This window comes from Pteropus vampyrus, unplaced genomic scaffold (assembly GCF_000151845.1).
Source record: "Pteropus vampyrus isolate Shadow unplaced genomic scaffold, Pvam_2.0 Scaffold441, whole genome shotgun sequence".
In the NCBI taxonomy this organism is placed as follows: Eukaryota; Metazoa; Chordata; class Mammalia; order Chiroptera; family Pteropodidae; genus Pteropus; species Pteropus vampyrus.
In genome coordinates this window covers 613,138-639,004 of record NW_011889222.1, presented here as the reverse complement: position 1 = coordinate 639,004, position 25,867 = coordinate 613,138, and the positions used below count along the sequence as shown (strand labels likewise).

At 34.9% G+C, this 25,867-nt stretch overlaps 1 protein-coding gene across 2 annotated transcripts in view; it reads left to right on the top strand.

Moving 5' to 3' along the window:
- PDZRN4 (PDZ domain containing ring finger 4) overlaps nucleotides 1-22,538 on the top strand; it is a 351,355-nt gene extending 328,817 nt beyond the window's left edge. For both annotated transcript variants that reach the window (XM_023524086.1, XM_011381546.1), the window contains 5 exons: nucleotides 3,506-3,604; nucleotides 5,764-5,826; nucleotides 12,658-12,759; nucleotides 16,797-16,913; nucleotides 20,375-22,538. In XM_023524086.1, coding sequence (XP_023379854.1) covers nucleotides 3,506-3,604; nucleotides 5,764-5,826; nucleotides 12,658-12,759; nucleotides 16,797-16,913; nucleotides 20,375-21,898 — 1,905 coding nt within the window. In that variant the 3' untranslated portion in view covers nucleotides 21,899-22,538. The remainder of the gene's footprint in view (nucleotides 1-3,505; nucleotides 3,605-5,763; nucleotides 5,827-12,657; nucleotides 12,760-16,796; nucleotides 16,914-20,374) is intronic.
- The last annotated feature ends 3,329 nt before the right edge of the window (nucleotides 22,539-25,867 follow it).

Genomic DNA, 25,867 nt, shown 5'->3' with positions numbered 1-25,867 from the left:
TTCTTCTCATTTTAAGATTAGAAGGGTGTTTCACAGCAAGCTTTACTAACTAACTTTAATCTACTCCACCCTCAGTCTTCATATAATCAATTTCTCACAGGATTAGATACCATGATTTGATTTTTTTTTAAGGGACATGTTAAAGCACATTTAAGCCAAAATTAACGTAGTTTCACCAGCTCTATGAAGTGAGTCTTCCACTCCAGTCACAAATGACTTATGGATGGTGAGCAGTGCTATCCGTGCGGGCTCGGCTTTGATTTGTATACGCCCATGAATCGTCTCCATGGAGAAAATGTACAGAGGTAGCATTTCACTTTTATGTTTTTCATCAAACAGCTTCGAGGTAACAGCGAGAAAGGTATGAAAGTTGTTAGGGAAAACATTCTCTATTACCAGGAGGTTGTTTCTTCAGAAGTCAGAGGCTGGTGTTCGCTGTGAAGGGAATGCTAAATTAAACCTGTGCCAGGGAATTTCTTTCAGATAATCAGGCTTTACAAAGCCACTTTTGCCTCATACAAACAAAGTGGTCTACAGGTAGCTGCTTATAAGTTATTTTGTCGTGGAATTAAAGGAACTTTGATTCTAAAATGTATGCTTCTTTGTATCAATATGAAATGTATAGTGTCTGAGGCATTTCAAACAAAGAAAGCAATGCAAGTCCACACTTGGGGCTGGTGGTAGGTGGGATCCAGGAAATCTCACTTGAGTCTCCTTCCAGAGCCTTGAATCTTGCTACCAGAAATTCCATCTTTTGAATTGAAGCTTGGTATTTTGTTAGTATGAACCGAACCCTGGATGGCCCGCATTTTAAGTAATTTTAATGATGATCCCTTTAAGAAATATTTATTTATCAATTATCTTTATATCTCAAAAGCCACTTCTGAGAAAATGGAAGACCACATCAAATGCCAGATTTTGCAAGGAAATAGATAAGATGGCAAATCTGAAATACCGGTGGCTACTAGATAGGCAGACCTTAAGAACTCCAGGAAGCTAAAAGGAAATATGAGGGTAGTGAGTGTCGTAAAAGGGAGGATGCTGAAAACAAAGATGCTGTAGATAACTTTGAAACCTATTTCACAGTTTTGTTTGGGTCCAATAGACTGACAATATTGAAAAGTTACTTTGACCTCACAATCTTAGTCTCCTTTTCCCTGTAATTCTTGGGTAAATGCTTTTATTTGTGGTATTAGAGTCTTACAAATGGATTATACCCTTTCATTTTAATAGAGTGGTCCCATTTTATTCTAAACAAACGCCAAAACAGGGTACACCACTGAGAAAGCAGAGAAAAACACTGAGGAAAGGAATGCTTCCTTGTGGAAATATCTTCCCACAAATTAGGGAGTTTCTCCTGTACCATTGGAAGGACATTGAAAGTCAGTGGATCTCAGCTTTGACTACCGCTCTTCATTTGCTTGATTTTAAAGGTCCCTATCTCAGTTCTTTATGGAGTGTTTAGGTTTCCTCATAGGCCTCTTAGGAATCACAAGCTTTTTTATACCTTAACTGTGTACTTCTTTGCTGTAATTGAAGCTCTTTTGTTGCTGTAATTCCTTCCTAATGTTACAGTTTTAGTCGTCTTCTTTCCCTCTGGAGGCATTAATTATTGCCAGTTTTAAAAATATTCTTTCTTGGTGTGTACTTTTCACTTCCAGTGCCAAATTGTATCACCTTTTCCTAGTCTTCCTTTAGGTGAAAAGATTTTTCATCTTTTTTTCTTTATTATTCAGAATGCACCATGCCCTTTTTTTGGGAGGGGGGGGGAGGTGGGGGAGAGGATGATAAACAATATTTTTTATAAAGTTTTTTTTTATTAAGTTTATTGGGGTAACATTGGTTAATACAATTATATAATTTTCAGGTGTATATTATCATTTGACATCTGCATATTCTATTGTGTGTTTACCACCCAAAGTTTAGGGCACCGTAATGCAATTTAGAGTATTATTGCTCACCAGTTAGAAAGTCAACATTCTTCATAGTTTCATGTAGTTCACCAGTTTACAGTACAAGTTTCAAGATAGAAGATTTAAATTCTATATGATTTGTTATTAGCTGTAAAACTATTGATCATTGGAACTTATGTCTATCCTTGCTAAGGATTTACCTATGGTCGATAGCATGTGATTAACATAAATGATTATTATCCAATGACAAAGATTGAAATGCAAAATTAAAGGGAAGGATACTTCTTCAAATGTAGTAGAGTTTACTGGGAGGTATCCTCTTATTAGAAGTTAAGTGATTTTTTTTCTTTATTTAGTCCTGGTGACTATTTCAGTTTACAGACAGTTAAATGTATACTTTATTATTATCAAGTTCAAAATCTTTTTATTCTCACATACATATATATACGCATCTACTTCCAATTAAAGAAGAAAGATAATTATTGTTTTACAAAAAGTCATAAACACTAGGAAAGATTTTGAAATAGAAGCAGGTACCCTTCAACCAGCATTTACTGAGTGTGGCCCTATTCTAGGCATTGGAGAAAGAGCATTAAGCAAGACAGACAAATTTTCACCCCACAGAGCCTGAGTTCTAAAACTTGATCCAGACTTCACTTCTAATTTAAATTTACTTTGTTCTTTCTCATCCGATTACTTACTAAGGGGCCTTTATTCTCCATCAAATAAGAACAAGTTCTCCATGATGAGAGTACCAATTTGTGTTTTAGTCCTTGGAATTATGTGATTTATCCTAAAGTCATCTGCTTCTGGGAGTAGTATGAGTCCATTTCATTGTATAAAAATGAAATACACTGAAATTTATTATTATTTTACTGAACATAAATCAGGCAATGGATTCAATATGCATTAGGTAAGGACTGACATTTCAAGCCCCTTAGCCATGTGTTTCAGTAAATGTGTTCTCTTGTTCATTTACTGCTACATTTTGAATCATTGCCTCTGCCCATATAAATGTTGATGTCTCTCCCTTCAGCCTGGATGAACCTATTTTATCCCAAGGGTGAGCGCTTCTACCAAATAATAGAAAACCTTAACCTAAGCCATGTGAAACACTTGCTTATCATCCTATCATATAGGACTCAGAAGAGAAATTAATGCAGAGTCCAATATAGTCTTTTTTATTTAACTTTATTTTATTAAAATACAAATAAAAACACGATAACTCTCAATACTTTTATGAACATTTTACCAGCTACCTTGACATCCTCAAATATTTTATTAATCCCATCTTATTGATTTATACATTTTTATACTTCATTGTGTAATTTCTAAGGAGTTTTAAGTTCATGATTTGATGAACATATTTTCTCGTTTTCAACTTTACAGTGAAATTTAAAACATTGGCTTGACTATACAGAAATACACATCAAAGGTAAATTTCGATGATTTTGGTAACATAAGTTAATTTCAAATGTTGGGCAATCATTATGAAAACCTCCCAGGATAACCCAAAGTATCAGTGAGTTCTCCATTCAGCTGTGGGATTTCTCTCTGAGATAAATGTCGTTACGTGTGTGTTTTCCTCTCAGGAGGTCGAGTTGTGTCGTGTTAGCAGTCAAGAGAAGCTGGGCCTGACAGTCTGTTACCGAACGGATGATGAAGAAGACACCGGCATTTATGTCAGCGAGGTAAGAAATGCCATAGAGGGGACGTTAGAGGGGGGAGAATGTGAGAAATGGAGTGAAATGACTTACAATGAGAAAATCCTTGGGAGGCTTGAATGTGAAGGATTGGCCATGTTCCAATACTTGTCACTTTCAATTAGGAAAGTAAATTATGTTGCCCAAGTAATGTAATTATTATCAGCTTGTTTAATGTGGATGCTTTCACCACAGAATCCCAGTAAGGGAAAAAGCAAAAATAGTAACGTTGTCTAAATTTGAATAAATTCCCATAAGTATTCAGGAAGTGGAGCAAAGTTTTTGATTGGCAAACATTTGTCCTTCCATTCCACTGTGTCTTTTATTAGTTCTGTTAACAATAGTGTTGACTAATTGTTTTAAATCTAATATTCACAATAATCACATATTTTACTCTGCTGACAGGATTGATAAATTTAGATATACAAGGAGTGCATCTATTAGTTTGTTTTATTCAACCCCATAATTACTTTCAAAAAATTAGATACTTAAATGCGGAACACCTTAGTGTTAATTACTTTGAAAAAATGTGGAGCAACATTTATTAGTACAGGTTATTTTTTTTCAAAACTCCCAAAATAATCATTTTATGAGAAATAGTAAGGTATGATTTTTTAAATTATATATACATGTGATTAAAAATTACATATGTATGTAATACATACATACATATGTATATATACATTATCTAACTCCTCCAAATATACAGGCATAAATGTGTGTATATGCGTGAAAACATATATATACACACACACACACATACAAAAGTTAGACAAACTACATACTTACTGCTGTTCTATGCCGTTCCAGTTCTTAGTGGCCATGATCTTGAAAACATTACCTAATTTACTGAACTTCAGCTTCCTCGACTAGAAGCTTAGTGTAATGATGCTTATCTCATTGTTTTTGTAGGTGTTTAGAATATGGAAAAGATAATATAATTAATGAAGTTAAAAAAATTACACAGCTCTATAAATGTAAATGTTATTCTTCCAAATAACTTCTAAATAGATATGATTGATTACTCATCCCTCACTTCCTTCTAGTAAGTCTCTATTTATTATTTAAATATGTCGATTTTAGAACTTTATTTTTCAATAATAAAGAAGTCATAGGAACTGAACATATGTACTTGGAAGAAATGTTTTTTTTATACCTCTGACATGTAATCATAGTATCTTTTGTTCTTAATTGATAACTACCATCAAATAAATAAGTAATATATACTCTCTGGATAGGGTGGGTCAACCTTATGTAACACTTGTAATACTTTGCTTAAAAACAAAACATTTTTATGAAATAAGCACAAATAAATGGTTTGAAGCCATCATATGAAAAGTGATAGAACTACTCCCAGTGAAATGTAAGTCATCACTCCAGTTTAGCCCATTAAAATGTTAATCAACTCTTAATAAATCCTTAAATATCTATTTATTCTAAAATAACATAGTTAATATAGTTCACCCTATGTATGAAGTAGTGTCTAGTAATAATTTACATAGGTAGACTTTTTTTCATTTTTTTGAGCAACATAAATTATAAATCTCTTTATAAATTAATATGCTCATGAGACAGAAATCCCTTTAGTAAGTATGGACTTAGAGTATAGGTCTCAGCTTTTCTAAGACAGCTGAGGGAGGATTTAAAAATCACCCTAGTAGAAAGTAAATTTCCTAGGTCCAGAGAATCCTAAGTATTAACATCAGCTGAAGATCATGTCAGCTGAAGACCATGTCTGACAGTCTGAGTCTGACAGTCTGACAGTTGAGTTACAGAAGTGAGTGAATGAATGTAAAAAAAAGAAGAGGAGGAAGAGGAAGAAGAAGAAGGAGGAGGAGGAAAAGAAGGAGGAGGAGGAGGAAGAGAAGGAGGAGAAGAAGGAGAAGAAGAAAAGATGAAAGGAAGGAAGACAGGGAGAAAGGAGGGGAGGGAAAAACAGTCTTCAAATCGAGTTCTTCTCTAGTCTTTAATTTCATTGTTATTCTGAGTTCATTTACATTTTTAGAATCAGTGATTTTTGACATTGTATAAATCAGAGAATTGTGAACCAAATATTTAAAAAATATGTTTAAAACCATATTTTTAAGTTCTTGTGGTGAAACATTGCATATCCAGTTGAAGACATACATCCTCTCCATTCCTTACAGGTAGATCCAAATAGCATTGCTGCCAAAGATGGCCGAATTCGAGAAGGGGATCGTATTTTGCAAGTATGTGGTGTGGTTATTTCCTTTAGTTTCCTATTATCTAACAGTCTTAATTTTTTTTATGTTTGTTTCTTGTAAAATGTGAGAGAAATTAATTTGTCTTTGCTTTGGGTAGTAACATTTACAAAATATAAAGCTATTAAACCTTTTTTAGGTAAAAATGGTGCCTTTTATTAAGAATTATTAGCTAATAACTAGTGATTTAGATATCATATCTGCACTCAGATAACTTGATAATAAAACATTGTTGCAAAGGTTAAATGTGATTATGCATGTGATATTCTTAGCACAGTGCATGGTAAGTAATAAACATTAATTGCTATTATTACTAGCAGCAGCAGCAGTTATTGATGCTTTTTCCAGAATAAAGTAGGTGATGAATCACAATGTTCCATTGCTATATGAAAATCTAGAAGTTTGAAGACCATTTAACTATTTACTAGTGAGTAGCTAGTGACAAGTGGAAGAAACATGCTTTCTTCTGCTCATGGAAATGTGAAAACATAGAGACTGATTTGTTTTATTAAATTTCAGTTTAATGAGAGAGATGATAAGCAGATCATGGAAAGGGGATACAGAACTGGAAAGAGTACTGGGCCAAAACGGGAATAACTTTGAAAGGCAAAGCTTCTGTCCTAAACCTGCCTTGACCTGCTCTATCCCTTTGGAGTCCTCTCCTATGAAGAATGGCTGCAGAAAGATATACAGCTCCTCAGCTTTTGTGTCCAGATTAACCCAAAATAAGAACACAGGCCCTTGAGAGTTCAGTTTCACTGCAGATCCAACTGCAAAACAGGAAGGAAGACTCAAAAGACAAGTTGAGGATAGTACAAACTGTTAAAACATTCTGCAAAAATTTTAGTCATTGCGACAGATCTATAGCTCCCATTTCTCCTTACTAGATACGAACCCCTGAAGAATGTTTCTTTGGATTCAGCACAGTTGGATTCAACACTCTGCCTAGAATCAGCACTTTGAAAATAGACAAGATGCCATCCCAGCATTTGGCACTCCCTGTGTAATTAGGAAGATGGCTGTGTACACAGATGATTACAAACACAACTGATATTGTCATGATAAAGGTGTGCCCGTGCCACCTGGGGTGCACATTGGAGATTTTTCCAGCGTGGCCTTCCACTATTCTTCCTCCCTTTCTTCAGGATAACACTCTCCAAATCACACCACTTCTTCATACCATCCCTTTCTCTAGCTAGATGCCAGGGAACTCCTTTTACATCAAGGACTCTCTACTAAGGCTTTGATTAGGAAAAAAAAAAAAGTATGAATTAGTGGTCATTCTTGGCCCCACTACTTTTCAGAAAACTTCCAGAATATATCATTTCTACTTCAGTGACCTCCCTAAATGATGACCTGTAGTTAACAAAATGTACTATGTCTATCATTGGATATATCAGGGGAAGGAAAGTGAATCAGGAGATCAAGATTTAGTCTTGTTTACTCCCATATTTTCAATGTCTTTCACACGTACATGTGAATAAATGAATGAAGAAAACAAAGGTGTTCAGTGGAAAAAGTGATAGCATAAATGAATAAAATCTACAGCAAAGCTTTATTTGCATGGCCTTAATAAGAAATAAGAGGACCATTTTACTGCGTTATCCAGATAATGAAAGCTTCAAAAATATTTGATTTTTTTTAAATGTGGAAATAATCTTAAATGTATTGTTCACTTAGTTAACATCTCCAATTAAGTATACTAAAATAAAACGTAACTTTTTTTGATGTTTAGGGTCATGTTATACTCAGTAATCATTACACAATGATATAATAGAGTAGAATGCTCAATAACTAAAAGGTCTGGAAAATTTTGCACCCCAATATAAAATGGCTCTACTTGGCTACATTTTCTGATATATTGGGTCTACACTTTGTCATTTTTCTCTTGCTGTTTCCAGCTGTCACTTCGTCCGCTCACCATCTACTTGCCATACCCCATACCTTCTGCACCCTCACTGGCTCCCTTCCTAGTTTCTAGCTAATGATTTTCCCGTAAGCTAGATACACAAATACAGTTATTAAAATTGCATCTATTTGTTCTATGGCTAGAGTTGGACAGAAATAAATACATGTATCTCCACATATGTATACTGTACATTTTGATACTTTCTTATTTTTGGCTATATTATGGGCAGATAAAGTTTTCAGATAAAATATTTGCTGGATAATAAGGCATTTCTTAATGGAGTTGGTTCATTGAAGAAACAACAGCAGAATTGATAAAGTGCTGTTGTCTGCCTGATTACTTTATATTCAGTGACAAATATGTCACACTTAATGAATAAATACATGTCACATTAGAAAGCCTAGAATCCAATTCTATCTGTGCACACAGGAAACAAAGAGTCTTAAGGGTGATAGTGAAATTATATTAAATAAAACTGTGACAAAATTGTACCCATAGACAAATAGCTCCCATATGGCTGATGAGGAGATTATGGGATACCCTGTAATGAAGAATTAATGACTCTTGTCCCAGGGAGATGAGAATAGGAGAAAGAGAGGATTTTCTTCTTATCCTTGAAGTTTCCTGGCTGGCTTTTATTTAAATGAATCTCTTTAGAGCAATTGTGATTTTAATTTCCTGTTTGTGAGGACCTAAGTAGAGTACTTCTGTGGCCCTGTCCTCATTGCATAGATAAAATTTTCCAAATGAACTAAACCATGGGCCCCATTAAATGACCTCACACATTGGCACCACACACAGAGATACTCACGTGAGATTGACAGAGGGTAGGTATTATGCAGAAGAGAAACCATGAACCAAGTTTATGAGAATATATTCTAGCTATCACTCATTTTTTTTCTCTGCAAGTGCTTGACAGTTCCATCTGCTGTGCCATTGCCACAAATTTGTGGTATCAGGAATTAATAAGGGGAAGTCCTCTCACAAAATTGCAGCACTGCATCAAGACAAAGCATTCCTGAGCCAGAGAGGAAGGATTAAATGCCACATGTGATCAGCTTTCCACAGGAGAGAGTGCTATATTCTCATTTTCTCCTTGGGAGAGTACGCATATAACATTCTGTGTAAGCAGCCTAATCTCATACGGGCCAAAACAATCAGTCATATTCCTAAGGATTATTCCCTAACAAAACCCTGCAAAAACTCAAACAGTGGAACAATGAGACACCTAATGAGCTCTTTCTTTCTCTGACCTACACATAAACTAGTCCTTGGAATTCCTTCCTACTCTAATTTTCTTCCTTTTAGGTAGCTGTTTTACCCTATATCCATTTTTTCCATCTCTATATCTCTGTACTTCATTCACCTTCTTTCTCTCCACACTCAAATAAAAACACATTTGAAATGAATCTTTCCTTTTTTGCCTAAGATTCTTCTGTTTTCGAATAAGAAATTCCATATGTAATTGGACACAAAAATTCTAGTTGCCCACCTGTCTCTGATATACTAATATTGAAAACCTAAAATTTGGTATATTCAAGCAAAAAAAAAAAGCTATATTAAGTCATTGCTAGGATTTGAGTATTTTACACACACATACACACACACGCGTGCGTGCACGCACATGTAAATAGGACATTGGGCCTAAAGTGAAATTTTGACTGATTTATCTTTGTAATTGCCACAAATCTGTTCTAAGCCAAGGCAATATCCCTTTTGAAACTAATATTTGCATATGTACCTCCACAGAAAATGAGACAGATAATTATCTAGCAAAGGTTTTCCTCATTTATAATAAAAGTTATATGCTCCCGTCTCTTGGTTCCCTTTCCCTCTCTTTTTTTTTAAAAGAGTACTCTCTCATGAAACCGTGGTAATGCGACTACTCATCTGTCCCCTCCCCTTGTTTCTGGGCCCTGCGCCTTTAACGTATTTTCAGGCACAGAAAGCCACATTCCCATAAGCAAGCCTGTAGCTAGACCCCAGCATTCAGGAGTGAGAGAAAATGAAGGCTGAAAGTTCTATCTGATTCCATTCCTCAAACCTTTTCGTTCCTTGAGAAACATCTTTGCTGTAACCCATGGCTGCATTTCTTGCCCCGACATTAGTTTGGCCATCAAATTAATGTCCTGAGTACTATAAGACCTACCAACCAGTTGGCTAAAGGGGCCTTTGGTTTGAAAAAGAAACAATAAATCACATTTTAATGCCAGATTTGGTGGCAAATTAATGTTATTCCACATATGATTGTGAATGTAAAAATGTTTCTAAAGCTTATGATCTGTCCCCCCAAAACAGGGACTTACTGCCAGAGCTGGAGACCGTAGCTTGAGTTGTTATGCGTTCACAGAGGAGAGAAATGAATACCAACTGTAAAAGAACTGAAAATGAGACATAAACACATATCTTAATTAAAAATTATTGGGGTGACGTTGAGTAACAAAAACAAATGTTTCAAGTGTGTCATTCAACAGCAAGTCGTATATATATTGTATAGTGTATTCATCACCCAAAGTTAGATTACCTTCTGTCACCAAATATTTGGCTCTTTTTAGGGGTAAACACATTTTTCTTGATGGCTCTCTAAGAGTTAAAAGTACATATGACATAGATAGCTTTCAAAACAGAACCATGTTTACTACTGTAGATTTGATTATTGTGCATAAATTTTAATATATTTGCTTTATTTAGAGAAAATAGTCTTTCCTTTACCAAAGATTAAAATATAAATAGTGATAGTTATAATAACAACATCATTAACAGTAATGTGTGCCAACCTTGAACACTTTATACCAGGCACTTATTTAAGCCCTTTACATATATTAACTTATTTAATCCTTATAACGACCTCTTAGAAAGGCACTATTATCTGCACTTTAATATAGAGAACATAATAATTATATTAAACTAACATAAATAAGAGTATTTAGACTAATGGTAAGTGAAAGTTTGATAAAGAATTTAGCAGTACTTATATACTTGAGTGGAGACCAGAGAAAAAAGTAGTGGGGGTTTTATTTTAAACAGGAAAAATGAAGAAAAGGTATGTGAAATTACTCAACTCAATCCCCATAGGACTAAATGTGCCTGTAGTGGGGGAATGGTGATTAGATCCGTGATCGATAGACAAATAGATGCACTGCAGATATACTACCAAGAATTACTATGAAATGTACATAAGCCCTCAAAGCTCAAAGAAGGTAAAAATTTCCAAGTCATTATTTTCAAAGTACACTTAATTGAGGATAGGAGAGGTGTTGTGGAATCCATCACTGCCAATTTATCTTTATTTGAGGGAAAAAAGACCTTGGATTCAGTACAAAAATAGCTTTTCAGATATATAGTTATGAAAAAAACAACATATGCTTCCCAGTCACTAGTCTCCATTTTTGAATCATAGCCTTTATTTTCTAATTTGATAAATTTTATTTGCGAATTGCAAAAAAAAAAAGGAAATGCACTTGAAACTTATAAGAGCTGAATTTCCTGTCTACATTTACAAGTGAAAGACTAAGCTGATATTCATTTGATCAGAGTAAGAAAATACTCTTGTGATTTTCCCCTCTTTGCCTATTATTATCTGCTTTGTTTATACTCAGTATGTATGATAAGAATCTAGGAATATGGATCATTTATTGTGGTTCAAAGTTAAGATTTCCAGGGCTTGTTTTTGGTAATTATGTCTGTCATCATATATCAGCCAGAATCCCAGAGACCCACAAGTAGGTAACTTGAGTAGTCTGTGTCATGCTTTTAAGTAGAAATCCTTAGTGAAAGGTGTTAATTATTGAAAAAAAAAAAAATCGTCAGTGCAGCCACATTTTAATTTATTGAAATAATTAATACTTATTTGAGATAGAATTACTTGGCCTATTCAACTGAAATTTGTTTTTATATATTTTGATTATATGTTATGAATCAAAAATCTCATTGTCTCTATGGATTCGAACAATCAATAAAATAAAATTAATTTAAAATGTCCAAAGAAAAAAGTTCAGTTAACTAAGAACAAAATACATTTAAACATGAAAATGTAGTTTAAAATACAAACTTTAGAAACCTTGTCTTTTCTGTCCGTACAACTTAGAAAAAGGAAAAAAGATATGATTTGAATGCCACTAGAGTCTTTTCTTTTTAACCAAAAGTTTACTCAGGCTTGGTTTCTTTGACTAAGCATTCTTACTAAAAGCTAATCCTACTTTGTTATTTTTTTTTTTTAATTTTAAGTACACTTAAAAGATGAGCCTTAAGATATTACATTAAAGTTTTGTTGCTTTAGCATAAAGATATATCTTGGAAAGGAACTGGAGTATTGAATGAGGATGTTACTGATGAACTATATTTTCTTTTGATTAGTTAAGCACTGAAAGATATCCTGAGAGTGATTCGGTTCAACTGAGTCAGATCCACACACAGATATAAAATGATTAAATGAAAATGCAATCGGCAGTGTCCCGGGAGCATTGCCTGGCGAGAGATAATACTGCAGCTCTCTAATTGGCTCGCAGCAAGCATGCAGGATGACGGATTTCAGTTGTGGTATTGCCACACTGCTTCCCCCAGCACTATTATCTCAGAGTGACACTTCCATTACTCTGAGCGGAGAAAGATGAACGTCACCTGTCAGGGGCTGGTTAATTGTGTTGCTAGATGTATGTTGCCAGGGCGCAGGTTGGACATTTATGAACATAACTGCTTCCTCTGATGTCCGCCATCCTTCAGGGATCGATATGGCTCTTACAGTAAGCGCGTAATTGAGTGAAGGCACTTACCACTGAGGGGCTGAAGATGAGCCCATTGTGTGAGCTTCATTGTCCATACATTTACCATAAATGAGCTGATATTTGCCATTTATTGTGTGCAGCATTGTGGAAATGGAAACTAATGTGCCACTTTCATTTGTTTTCTAGATAAATGGAGAGGATGTCCAGAATCGAGAAGAAGCGGTGGCATTACTCTCTAGTGATGAGTGCAAGAGAATCGTGCTGCTTGTTGCAAGGCCAGAGATTCAGGTCAGAACAGAGATCAAATGTCCTGAAACTGAACTTTATAGTCATTATTTGCTATTCTATATCAAATCAGTACCATGGATATTTGTAAAACCAAGTATTCAAAGTATAATTGAGTTATCTTTCCCAAGTTACCAACCTGATCAAAACAATTATAAGTTAAAGTCTCCTTTAATATTGCTTCACAGAATGTCAACTAAATATCTTATTAAAAAAAAAAAAAATTGAATCGTTATTCTCTCCTTTCTCTTATCAGTTATTTAAATAAATTCATAACTGAAAAATGGTTAACTTTACATGATTTTTAATTCTGTGTGGATCCTTGCTTTAGGTTTCCATCTAAAAATTCTTAATTGGCATCTTAAGGTATCTTGAAAGAATCTCTAATGAAAGAAAAACATTAACATATCTAGCTATCAACTTAAATCTTTTCAGAATAACTTTATCAAATAAAGTGGCTTACATAGTATGGTGTAGTTCTTTCTATGTGTAGCTAACAAATCTTTTCCAAGTTTAGTGTGACAAAAACATCTGTCCCACCAAAAACAAAAAGCTTCTAAAGGAATTTTTAAATGTTTTTACAGAGGGAGATGTCGTGAAAGTCAAGGAGAGGAAATGGTGGAAGCGAAGTACTGTTGGTACTTCCTTTTATACCCTTTTATGCGCCATCGCAGTGCAGAAGGGACATTACGTTGTCACCATTCTATCCATCTGTCAGTAGTTTGAGTGAAATTCGTTATATCAACATTTGTCTCCTAGGTTATTGATCTGATATTTTTTAGACTCAGTAACTATATACTATCTATAAATTTCATTGAGTAAGTGTATTTCAGTGTCAGACTGAATCCTGACTCGAATGTAGTGGTTGTAAAAGATCACCCTTTCCACATATATTTCCTTTACACCCTGGACCATTCTAAATGATTCTCATAAAGCCTGCCATAGCCCAGGGCAGAGTAAAGTTACACACCTGAGGTCCTCAGAGTGGGGAGGGGAACCTATACAACTGGCTGGACTGCCTATTTGGGAGTGAATTTTAAAAATACATATGAAATTGCACTAATTACCTGGAAATTTCACAAACCAGTTAATCTTACTGATCTCATTTTCTTGAAAAAGAACAGAATAATGAGGCTAAAAACATATTAGTGAAATTCATGGTAAATTGAAGAGAACTCAATAGTTGTAGAAAAGATATTTTGATGTTATAATGTGGTTTCCCTGCCCTTTCCAGGTAACTGCTAGAGAATCTCGTTAATTTAGAATTAAAACATTTCTTTCCCATATAGCTGGTATAATGGGCTAAGGAAAGAATGGAAATTAATGACATAAGACCAGATCTGTTAATCTTAGTGGAATACACACACTTGGTAGAACCAGTGACATTTTTTAATATCTTGCTACACTCCTGACCCAAAAGAATCAGTGTTGGAGGATGAATTTTCAAACAAGACTTCCTTTCCATGGTTGATAAAAGGTCAATGGCAATCTGACTCTGTAGGATACCGTCCTGTCTATCAAAATCAAGGTCTGCATTAGTCCCTTGATCCTGAAGTCCCCCTAGCCTTCATCATACTGGAATGGAGCTAATTACCTTTAGAAAATAAGATTTGTAGGAAAATAAAGAAAAAAAATTCATTTTAACACCATACTTTAAAAATGTAATTTAAGCAGTACCTGCTATAAAGTAGCATAAAAAAACCAAAAAAAGAAAAAGAAAAAAAAAGAAACCAAAACAAAACAATAACCCTTGTCTTTATATCACCTATATATTTTCATTAATTTCAATATATCTCATTATTACATTTTTTTTGTGCATGTGTGTTTTATTCAGGGAAAATGTAGAAGGTTTTTGTGTGCTTTTTCTAGCCATATTTTTTAAATGTCTCAAATCCTCTCTACATTCTTGGAAATGATCTACAGAGTTGCTGGGGGCTGTACTGTGCAACTGTGCAATATTTTTAAATAACTCATTTTTTTCATTCCCTGTCAACTTTCTTTCATTTTCTGCCCATTTTCTTCCTCAGACCATTAACGATATTGCCATTCTCTCTGCTTCCCCTTGGGACATGGGGGCACAGAAGGCTCTCATAAAGAACTTGTAGCCACTAGTTTTGAGACAGTGTAGCTGTTTCTTTCTCTGAAATGCCAGTGTGTGATCCACTACCATGCAGACAGATCCCCCTGTATCATAATGACAGTCCTCCCTTTCCTGCAGCTCAGCTCAAGGAAGAGTTTTGTCTCTGCCACAGAGCTAGATTCAGACTGCCATCAATGTACTTCTACGTGGAAAGGGACAGGGAAAGGAAGAGAGCAAGAAGAATCTCTCCTCACTTATTGTGCTGTGTATACCTCCAGCCTAGAGGAAAGCCTAATCAAAATAGGCATATACTGACTACACATGGTAAATCAAGGATCTACAGGGATAGTTAATAAGAAAAGAGTTGCAAGAGACCATTAATTCTTACCCTGTGGTCTCCTTATCTTCTCTACTCCTTCATTGAAATTTCAAAAGATTTGGTTCCGTCATTTATTATATCAATGTCAGCAAATATTTTGACCCAATTTAAGAAAAATACCTTAGTGTGCTTATAAAAAGCAAACATTGCTAGCGTGAAATAATTTCTTTCAGAGTCTGGAGTTTGCAGCTTCATGAAATTTAAAAGGGATTAAAGAAAGTAAAACTTGGACAATTATAAATTGGACTGAATTTAAATTTTTAGTCAGCTTAATTTTCATAGTTCATCTGCATATCAAGGTCAGTGGGGTGGAACTTGATCTAGTTATTAAGACTATATTAAGATAAATGAGAATGAATAAATGTGTCCATGCTTTTGGCCCCATTGAAATTTGAGGTAATTTTAGTTCTAGATAACCTTTAATAAATATCAAGAAACCTATGATTGCCTTCATGTTAATGTATGTGATACATATATTCTAATGCCTCTTCTGGTGCCAATTTAATGTCCTTCTCTCAGATTTGTTTTGTTTTCAAATTTTAGAGATCACTTATCTTTAAAAGGTTATTTTGCCCATTTATTTAGTGGTGAAACACCTCAAACTATTATCAATTTTGGCTCCCTAGAAAGCTGCTGTTTCTCTGTAATACAGAATGAAGCAGAGATTTGACAATAATTCAGTTAATTTAATCAGCATAGACAGCTAATTCATGTAATCCAGCACCAAAATCCACTTTGAGGAAAATTATCTGTATTGGCTGTCAACATTCATCATATTAGCAACCACCAGCTCTCCACTTTACTTTGTATTTAGAAGCCAAAGAGATTTGTTCAGTTTAATTTGTGTAAGATGCCCACAAGAATACTTCCATTCAGCACCCACAAACAAAACCCTGCATGCTCCACGCCATTCCACTGCCCTTACAAGCAACATTTAAGGTATTTTTCTTTGGAATTGAACCTGGAAAATGAATCAAAATAGACATGGTATAACATCACTTTTTTGTTTTTTGTTTTGTTTTTTGAGAAGAATAACTTAGAACTTTTTTTTTTTCAGATAAAATGAATGATGTTTGCATTTGTGGCAAGCAGCCGTCTTGTTAACTTGGAAGCCATGCTCCTAAAAATATAAAAAGCAGGATGGGACAGGGAGAGGCACTTTATGTGTAGTCACATTGGGGGTCATTGTTAAGGGAAAAGCCCAATCAGCTCATGGCCCTATTAGTACGAGTGCGTTTCTTTAACATGGGGACTGTTGGAGGTAATGAGCGTGACAGCTGTGGATTACGCAGTATGCTTTTTATACATTTTGAAAGACGGTAATGTTCTATGCTGTGAGATCTACTCAGTTATGAGAGAAAATCTGTAGCTCTGTTTCAGGAAAGGATAAAAGGCGTGAGTCCATTTTTTTTTTTTTTAATCACCTTTTCTTCCTTCTGAGAGGTGAACTATCAGAGGCCACTGTTCTAAAGAGAATCATTATGATAAAAGGAACCGGTCAGGCATCGCCATTTAAGTTTCCCCTATTTTAGCATGAGTTCTCACTAACCTAAAATAATGTACTAATGTATTCTTTTGCAGCTGGATGAAGGCTGGCTGGAAGATGAAAGGAATGAATTCTTAGAGGACTTAAACTTAGAGATGTTGGAAGAACAGCATAATGAAGCAATGCAGCGCACTGCCAATGAGGTGGAGCAGGTAGGGCCAACAATTTGAACTACATCATTTGAAATGTTGCTAGTTCTTTTTTTAATGTATAACCATAAATGGAGTAAAAAACAAAATCAAAGAGTTTGATCAACCATCCATGTAATGGTAATTTTTGAGAGCAAATGATCATCTCAAATGAAGCAGAGGGAATAAATACAATTTTTTCTATTAAGAATATTTCTAGTTTGGGAAGCTTAGGGACCACTGTTGATAGAGTAATGTAGTATTCAAATGCTGACCCAGATACTGTCAACCTAATTCCGAAGTTTAATAGTAAAAATGCATGTTGCTGCTCAGTATGCTAGTGGGAGACAAACTATATCTTTTGAGAGAACCTCCCCCAAAACAGTAAATTTATACTTTGAAATTAATGTGCATCTTTGAATATTTAAGCAACTAAAGGAAGATAATGACATGATGTAAGCCATCTATCTTATCTGTGTTTTTGGTATTATGATTACACCTTTATAACATTAAATAGGAGCAGTCCTACTTGAAATTATTCACATGATTTTGCCTTAGGGACATATTCATTCAACAAAAAATTCTGAGCTCCTAATATGTTCCAATCACCACACTTGATTCTGAGAATACAAAGAAAAATGAGCAAAGTTCCTGCTTTTAATTAATGTATAACTAGTAAAAGATCACAGTGTGATTTGTGGCAGTCTTCATTTTTGTTGTTGTTTTCCTACTAGATAAAAACAGATCAATATATCATAAATTTTTATGTCAGATTCATGACGTTCATCTGCCTTATATAATTTTATTAACACTTCTGCTGTCAGTTTTCTGATTTGTTTAATTATCATCCATTTTCAATATTAATCCTTAACATATCCTGAAAGATAATTAAAAACAAAAACAAAAACAAAAAATCTCTGACAGTTCAGCTTAAGAACATGAAACACAAACATCCTATCACTTTACCAAGCTGAATGATGAAATATATTGACATGCTAGCATCCCATAACAGAGATATGTGTGTATATGCACATGTCCATATATTAAATAAATCATTAAAATGCAAACTACAGTGTCAACATAGCCATGTGTGCTATATACTCTGAGCTGATCATGGAGGCTCATTGGCCACTTCATCAACAGTAGTTCATGCTCAGCAGTGACACTTCTACTATAGTGAAGGCTTTTCAGTATCAGACAGATTGAAATTTTTATGTATGACTTCAACACTGGCCACAAATAAAGATATTTTCGGGTGGCAGCTGCTGGTTACAAGCAAGAGAGCCCTTGCTCCAGGCTTTTTCTTTCTTAAATACAAAATGTGACCTGATACAGAATTGACAGGAGGATGTTGGAATAAAGAAAGAAGGGAGAAATCCTGCCCAGGTGAAGTGATATGGTGTCAAATGCCGCCTACTCATCAGACATAATACAAATGCTAAGTCTTTTGAGGTAACACTAGATGACCTTGAGGTTAAATTTTCATCGTGTGGAAATTTTTCTTCACCATGAGACTGAAAAATGATGAGAAATACAGAAACCTTTAAAAGTCCTTTGCCCTTATAAACAATAACACTACATTAGAAATGTCTTGGTAAAAACATTGCCTGTCACTATAATAATTCCATAGGGAAATGATAAATGATAGAGTAGCATTACATTAGAAACCAGGAATTCTAGGTTTGAGAATAGAAAAACTCTTTTTATTTTCAGATATGTTCATAAACCAGTGACTAAAGAAAGAGCAATTCAATTAAAAATACATACCCATATTTAAAAACTAAAATTAATAACCATATGACAGTTTAACTTTACATACTATCTTTGGTCCTATGGCTACTCTTGACACATTGTGTAACATCTCCCACAGCATAATTAGTCTATACTGCATGTAAAATTTTTAAAAAGATAGTAACCTTCTTGTGTTTTTTCAGCTTATCATTAGATATGAGAAAAATATAAATGTAAATAATGTGGTACAGAAACTCAGATGTTCAATATCAGTTATATCCTCTGAGGGTTTTATAGCACAATGTGCAGATGTCACCACATTTGGTATTATCAGCTTATAGCAAGGGACATGCAGATGAAACAAGCTTTCCATTTTTAGTTACTATTACTTATTTACAACTATTTTTATCAATAAGATATTTTAAATCAATCTCAGTATGTTTTCAACAAGTGAGGAAAAATATTTTAGGGAAAGATAGACTCTAAGAATAGCATAATACATGGCCATATTCTTTCATCTCCAATTTGTTATATATAGTTCTGTCATTACTTATGTGGAAAAAATAACAATTATGGGGAGAGACCTTTTCAAACCTGTTCTAGAATATGTTTTATCACCCATTATGTCCTTCTTTAAAAAAGGCTCAATTATATTGAATTATATAATTACACCTGGAAGAGAAAAAAACTTAAACATAAAGAAAATACGTCCAGACACTGCCATGTAGACTAAGGAGTGGTGGGAGAAAAAGTAACTTTACCCTATTCACAGAGAAAGAACTAGATATGCATCTCCTTAGGGCAGCAACAGTTAATCATTCTGCTTGAAAGCCAGAAAGTACTGGGGAGTGACATTTATACATATATTTACATATATATGACAAAATATATTTTTGATATTATGCCTATCTGTGGCAATCAGTGCTGCTCAGATTTTCATGGGAACTGTTATTTTACTCTTGGCAGAATAAAACTCACCTTTGAAGGAAATTACTGGTTAAAAGTAGAAAAATCTTTTTAAGTACCCATATGAGTCCTGAGACATTATTGTTGCTTTTCAATCACGTGATTCGGAGATGCACTGAGGTCAAAGCATATGTATGCAAGAATATGGCATCCTGGACATATAAGAAATCCTGACACTGTGAGATGACAAAAGCCTTCTAGACCTCTCTGTGTCACTAATAACCTAAATCCATCTGAGATTAAGCTTCCTCATCTATAGATAGAAGGACCTAGGCTCCAATACTAACCTATTGCTGAAATTTCGTGATGTTTGGCTTACCATAATCAATGTATTACTAGAGCAATAACGTTTCCTCTGAATTTAATGTTCAGAAAACAGTAATAGTAATAGGGTGATGTGACTTCTGAACTCCAAGCTTCCATATGGCTGAAGACCATTTAGACATTCTTATTCATCTTCTTAGAAACTCATAAACTCACCTCATTTACACATCTTCATGCCAGAGTTTTCTAAGTAAGATAAAGCCTTAAAATAAGAATAACTTATTTAAATACATTCTGTTTTATTTATCCCCAAGTGAGTATCATAGCTATATTCATGCAGTTTTTCTTTTCTTTATTTCATTGCATAAAAAGCTACCTTGAGCTAATTGCCTTTATTTCTAAAATTGTTATGGATACTAAAATTAGAGCATCTTTCTAGGAACCGTACTTTTGTCAAAAAGCATTTTTTTTAGCAAATTTTTCAACACATGGTTTTCTTTGTTTCCTCAACATTATTTTCTTAGCCGAAAAAACAAGAAGAAGAAGAAGGCACAACAGACACGGCCACATCTTCATCAAACAACCATGAGAAGGACAGTGGAGTGGGGCGCACAGATGAAAGTTTGCGGAATGATGAGAGCTCAGAGCAGGAGAATGCACCTGAAGATCCCAACAACACATCTTTGAAGAGCAAGAGAGACCTGGGGCAGAGCCACGATACTCTAGGGAGTGTTGAACTTCAGTGCAACGAGAGCTTCATGTCCGGTGAATACATTGACTCAGACTGCACTGGCAACCAGGATGAGGAGTGTGAACGATTCCGGCAGCTCTTGGAGCTCAAATGCAAGATTCGAAACCATGGAGAGTATGACCTGTATTACTCGAGCAGCACAATAGAATGCAATCAAGGCGGACAAGAGGGAGTGGAGCATGAGCTACAATTGCTTAATGAAGAACTAAGAAACATTGAACTCGAATGCCAGAATATCATGCAGGCTCACAGGCTCCAGAAAGTGACAGACCAGTATGGAGACATCTGGGCATTGCATGATGGAGGATTCCGAAATTATAACACCAGCATTGATATGCAAAGGGGAAAACTAGATGACATCATCGAACACCCAGAAAAGTCAGACAAGGACAGTTCGAGTGCTTACAACACAGCTGAAAGCTGCAGAAGCACTCCACTCACTGTGGATCGTTCACCTGACAGTTCCCTTCCAAGAGTGATCAACCTCACCAATAAGAAAAACCTGAGAAGCACAATTGCAGCCAATCAGCCCTCTTCTGGACAGAGCGGTAAAGAGTCGACCTCCCCCAAAGCCAAAACCACTGACCAAGGTTGTGGCATCGAAGGCAAGGAGATTTCAGAAAGCAACAAACTTTCTGATCAAGAGAAGACAGGCAGCGAACACATCCCTTACCTCTCTCCTTACCACAGCTCCTCATATAGATATGCAAACATCCCAGCACATGCCCGGCATTATCAAAGCTACATGCAGTTAATTCAACAGAAATCTGCGGTAGAATATGCTCAGAGTCAGCTCAGTTTGGTGAGCATGTGCAAGGAGTCTCAGAAGTGTTCAGAGCCCAAGATGGAATGGAAGGTGAAAATTAGGAGCGATGGGACCCGCTACATAACAAAGAGACCAGTTCGAGACCGGATTCTGAAGGAACGTGCCTTAAAGATTAAGGAGGAACGGAGTGGCATGACGACAGACGATGACACCATGAGCGAGATGAAAATGGGGCGCTACTGGAGCAAAGAGGAGAGAAAGCAACACCTGGTTCGGGCCAAAGAGCAACGTCGGCGCAGAGAGTTCATGATGCGGAGCCGGTTAGAGTGTCTCAAGGAGAGTCCTCAGAGTGGCAGCGAGGGCAAGAAGGAGCTCAACATCATTGAACTCAGCCACAAAAAGATGATGAAAAAAAGAAACAAGAAAATTTTGGACAACTGGATGACAATCCAAGAACTGATGACCCACGGGGCCAAGTCTCCTGATGGCACACGAGTTCATAATGCCTTTTTGTCAGTCACCACTGTATGACCGAATGAATAGAACACAACTGATGTTAAGAGGGTGCTACCAGTTTGGGTAGAGTATGATTGCCTCGTTCAATGTGGCATTTTTATATATATTTTCTGACTCTATAGTTTGAATTTTTTGTAAGCAAAAAATACCTGGTAATTTTTCATTTGTTTTTCATATACCGGTACCTTCTTTTTGGCTGAGGTCTTTCTTTAACTTGTGATATATTCATATTACTCATTTATATATATATAAAAAAAAAAAACAAAAGGAAAGAAAACAAAAAAATGAACAAAAATACTAAGGAGCCAATTAATTTCCTATTTTGATGTATCTATTGTACGTTAAGATCTGGATTTATTTCTCTAGTTTACTTATTTTCTACTTTAATAATAACCCAATGCCAAAACATTTCTGTACTTGGCATAATGCCTATTATATCAAACTTGTTAATAAATCATGTGCCACATCTTGTCTTACACATAAAAAAAAACTTGTTTAACATCCCATTGTACTTTTAACATAATATGTGGCCATTGTTTTTGTCTCAGTAAAGTGTAGGTGGACAATCTTCCTGTGATATGTAGTGACATTGGTCATGTAGCTAGGTAATTGTGGTAATTGTGACAATAAAAGAAATAAATTATTGATTATCCTTAATAAAAGTTATCAAGGAGTGTTTTATTTTCATTGTCCACTGTGGTTACCAGATATAAATTAGTTATATATGTATACTATTTAGAAGACTTCTAATTGTGGATTATAAAATGTGCACATTTTCTATCACTTTTTTTCAATAAAATTGTCTTGAAATATTTCCCATAGATCATGGTGTCATATATTCTTACCAGGATTAAATTAGGTAACATATGTAGAGCATCTTACAGAAGCTAACTAAAATTCAGTAAACATGAGTTCATGCTGCCCTTGCCTGCCACTCATGTAAAGAAAAGCCAAGAAAAAATGGGGAAGACATGGAGAGAGACGATCAATGACATGTCTGAGATGATTTATAATGACCCTGTATGTATCAGTCAGCTCAAGCTACCATAACAAAATTCCATAGACTATGTGGTTTAAACAGGAATTTTTTTCTCAGAGTCTTCGGGCTGAGAAGTCCAAGGTCAAGGATGCCAGCTGATTCAGCTCCCTGGAAAGGGCGCTCTTCCTGTTTTGCAATGGCCACCTTCTCTCTGTGTCCTCATATGGTAGAAATAGAGAGAGGAAGCTCTCCGGTGTCTTCTTATAAAGTCACCGATGCCATCATGAAGGCCCCACCCTTGTGACTCCATCTAAACCTAATTACCATAAAGGCCCATCTTCAACAAGTGTCACATTGGGAGTTAAAGCTTCAACATATGAATTTGGGGGCAGTAATACAATTCAGCCCATAGCACCATGTACATTTATTTATTTGATCATTTATGAATAAATTTTTGGGAACCATCTTTTTCATCATTTTCAGCATAGTCGACTATAAATGCCTTTTATATCAGTTTATTAAAAAGTGAAATTGTTAGATTATCAGATAGGTTTTTTAAATCTATCTTTTCATCATATAAATTTGTAAACCATATCATGTCAATCATGATGCCTCCAGAGTGAAAGGTCAATCGTATGCATGCAAACATAAGTTAGATCAAATTTTCATTAAACTTAAGAGATCATTTAACATAATGGATATACAACATCTGAATATTTTTGAAGCTACTTTCATGATTAAAAACATACAGTGGCTCCTTGTTAAATACTGAATCAGACTCTGATGCCTCAGCCTCTTTCAAGCCTCTCTATTAACTTGCCCACCTTGCCTATTGCCCCTTTTAGATCTTCTCTGAGTTATTTCCGGTTCCAAAATAACCTGCCCATTTCCACTGAAGTTACCATATGTTATTCTCCTGCTTAGGATTTCTGTGCCAATCCCACACCTCCCTTCAAGCATAATCACGTATATATTTTCCCTTTAGAGACTGTTTTGATGACACCAGATTTTCTCAGCATTTTGGCACACATTATGATTGCACCTGCAGTATTGTTTTACCTTGGAAATTTTATTCTTCTGTTATCACGTAGATAGGACTTATTATCTCCCTGCATAGATTTGAACATAGGGTTTGGCACTTGCGTCCACCTCTGTCTTTGTAAATCTCTGATATGAATGATAGATAAATAATAATGAATGCTAGTTGTTAAATTATTTTATTCATTTATCTCTCTCCTCCACATATTGGTATTTTTGTTACTGTTTTCTTTACTCTTCTACCCTTCTAAGTTCTTACTGTTTGAAGGGCTATTATGTAAACAGGAAAAAAATGAATCTTATTTACATATAATGAAAAGTTAGGGTCAAAAATTTTAAGATAGTGATAGTAATAGCAACCCAAGGCAAGTGAAAATTTCATCAATCCTAACTTTACTGTTGTTAATCCAATCAATAAGATTATTCTGCGTGCACTGAGAGTTAACATTCAGTCTTAAATGAGAATGCCTGTCTACCTGAAGAGCTCAGTTCTCTCCTGACCTAATGCCTGTAGTTAGTGTTTATTACCGTGACACAACTAGGTTTAAATATTCATTGCCTTCATATTACTCCTATAGATAAATGTGATTTAGAATCAACATATAGATTTTCCCTGAAGAAACATGTACACATTTCACAGAATGCTGTGTTTCCAAAGTTACCAGTTTAATTTTATTTTTATTAAAGCCAAGCGTGCTTGCCAATTTTTTAAAAAATGTAATGTTGGTGTTTTTCATGTCTGTGTTTATATAGTTCTACAAGTTGAGAAATGTCTTTTTAAAAAATCAGTGAAAATCTGAAAATTGGAATGCTTTATCTTTCTACATAACTTATCTTTGTGCTAAATATGTTTTTTTAGTAAATGAACAATAAATCTTGCTCAGCAAAGAAAAATGATTGGTTATAAGTCGGATATTTTATTTCGGTTCAGAAAAATTATGTGAATATAAAGAGGAAATGTTTCACATGGGCTTACCTTTGAAATTCCATATTCTTGCTTTTTATATTAAAAATGTTACAGAAATTTGTGTTAGGATCTATATGTAAATGACCTAAAAGGGTTGAAAATAATGTATGTTCAATGGACATTTCTTCACTGCATGCCATGAGGAAGGAGATTGTTCCCATCTTATTTTGTGCTGACCGTACCTTTACGAACACATAATGTGGGCTGAGGGAGACTCCTCTAACATTGCCTTTCCATAGCTACTCATAACTTAATCCATGTCTTCGTGTTTGTCTAAATCTTCCACATAAACATATTCTTTTTATCCCTCCAGTGAGTTCATGCTCCCTGCTTCAAATTCCTTGTTTTGTGATGATGCCTCTTTCATGCTTATTACCTAAGTCCTCTTGAAATTCTCTTTTACCTGGTCAATCACAAAGGCAGTCTTAATTTTTCTTCTACATGCATCAGACTGTCTTAACCTTAAATCACCTTTTGGCTAGACTGTCACTGTCTCATGCCTAATTATCTCAATGGATCTGTACTGGTCACCCTGTATGCCCTTTCCAGTCTATCTTACATATGGCGGCAACACTTGGCCTCTTAAATATCACTTTCCTCACTGTGCTAAGGTATCTTAAGGAATCTTTTTCTGAGCAATGGGATAAAACCAGAGTGTCCGAAACTATTATCCAAGGACTTCCATAATTAAACCTCAATCTTTTTTTCCATCTGATTCACACTCTCTCTGGGAGACACTTCCAACTCAGACCTTAAGAAAACTGTTCCTTGGGTAGGTAAATAATTTTATGCTCCTTCAAATTAATATTCTTTAAATTTTAATTAATATTTAATTCAATTTTATTTTCTATTAATACTCATTAGTTAATTACCATTACTTCTATTTCTATTAATAATCAATATAATTGATATAAATAATATAACAACTATTAAATAATTTCTATTAATTTTTAATAAATGAAGTTGAACACTGCAACTAATTCACTTCTAAAAAAAAAAA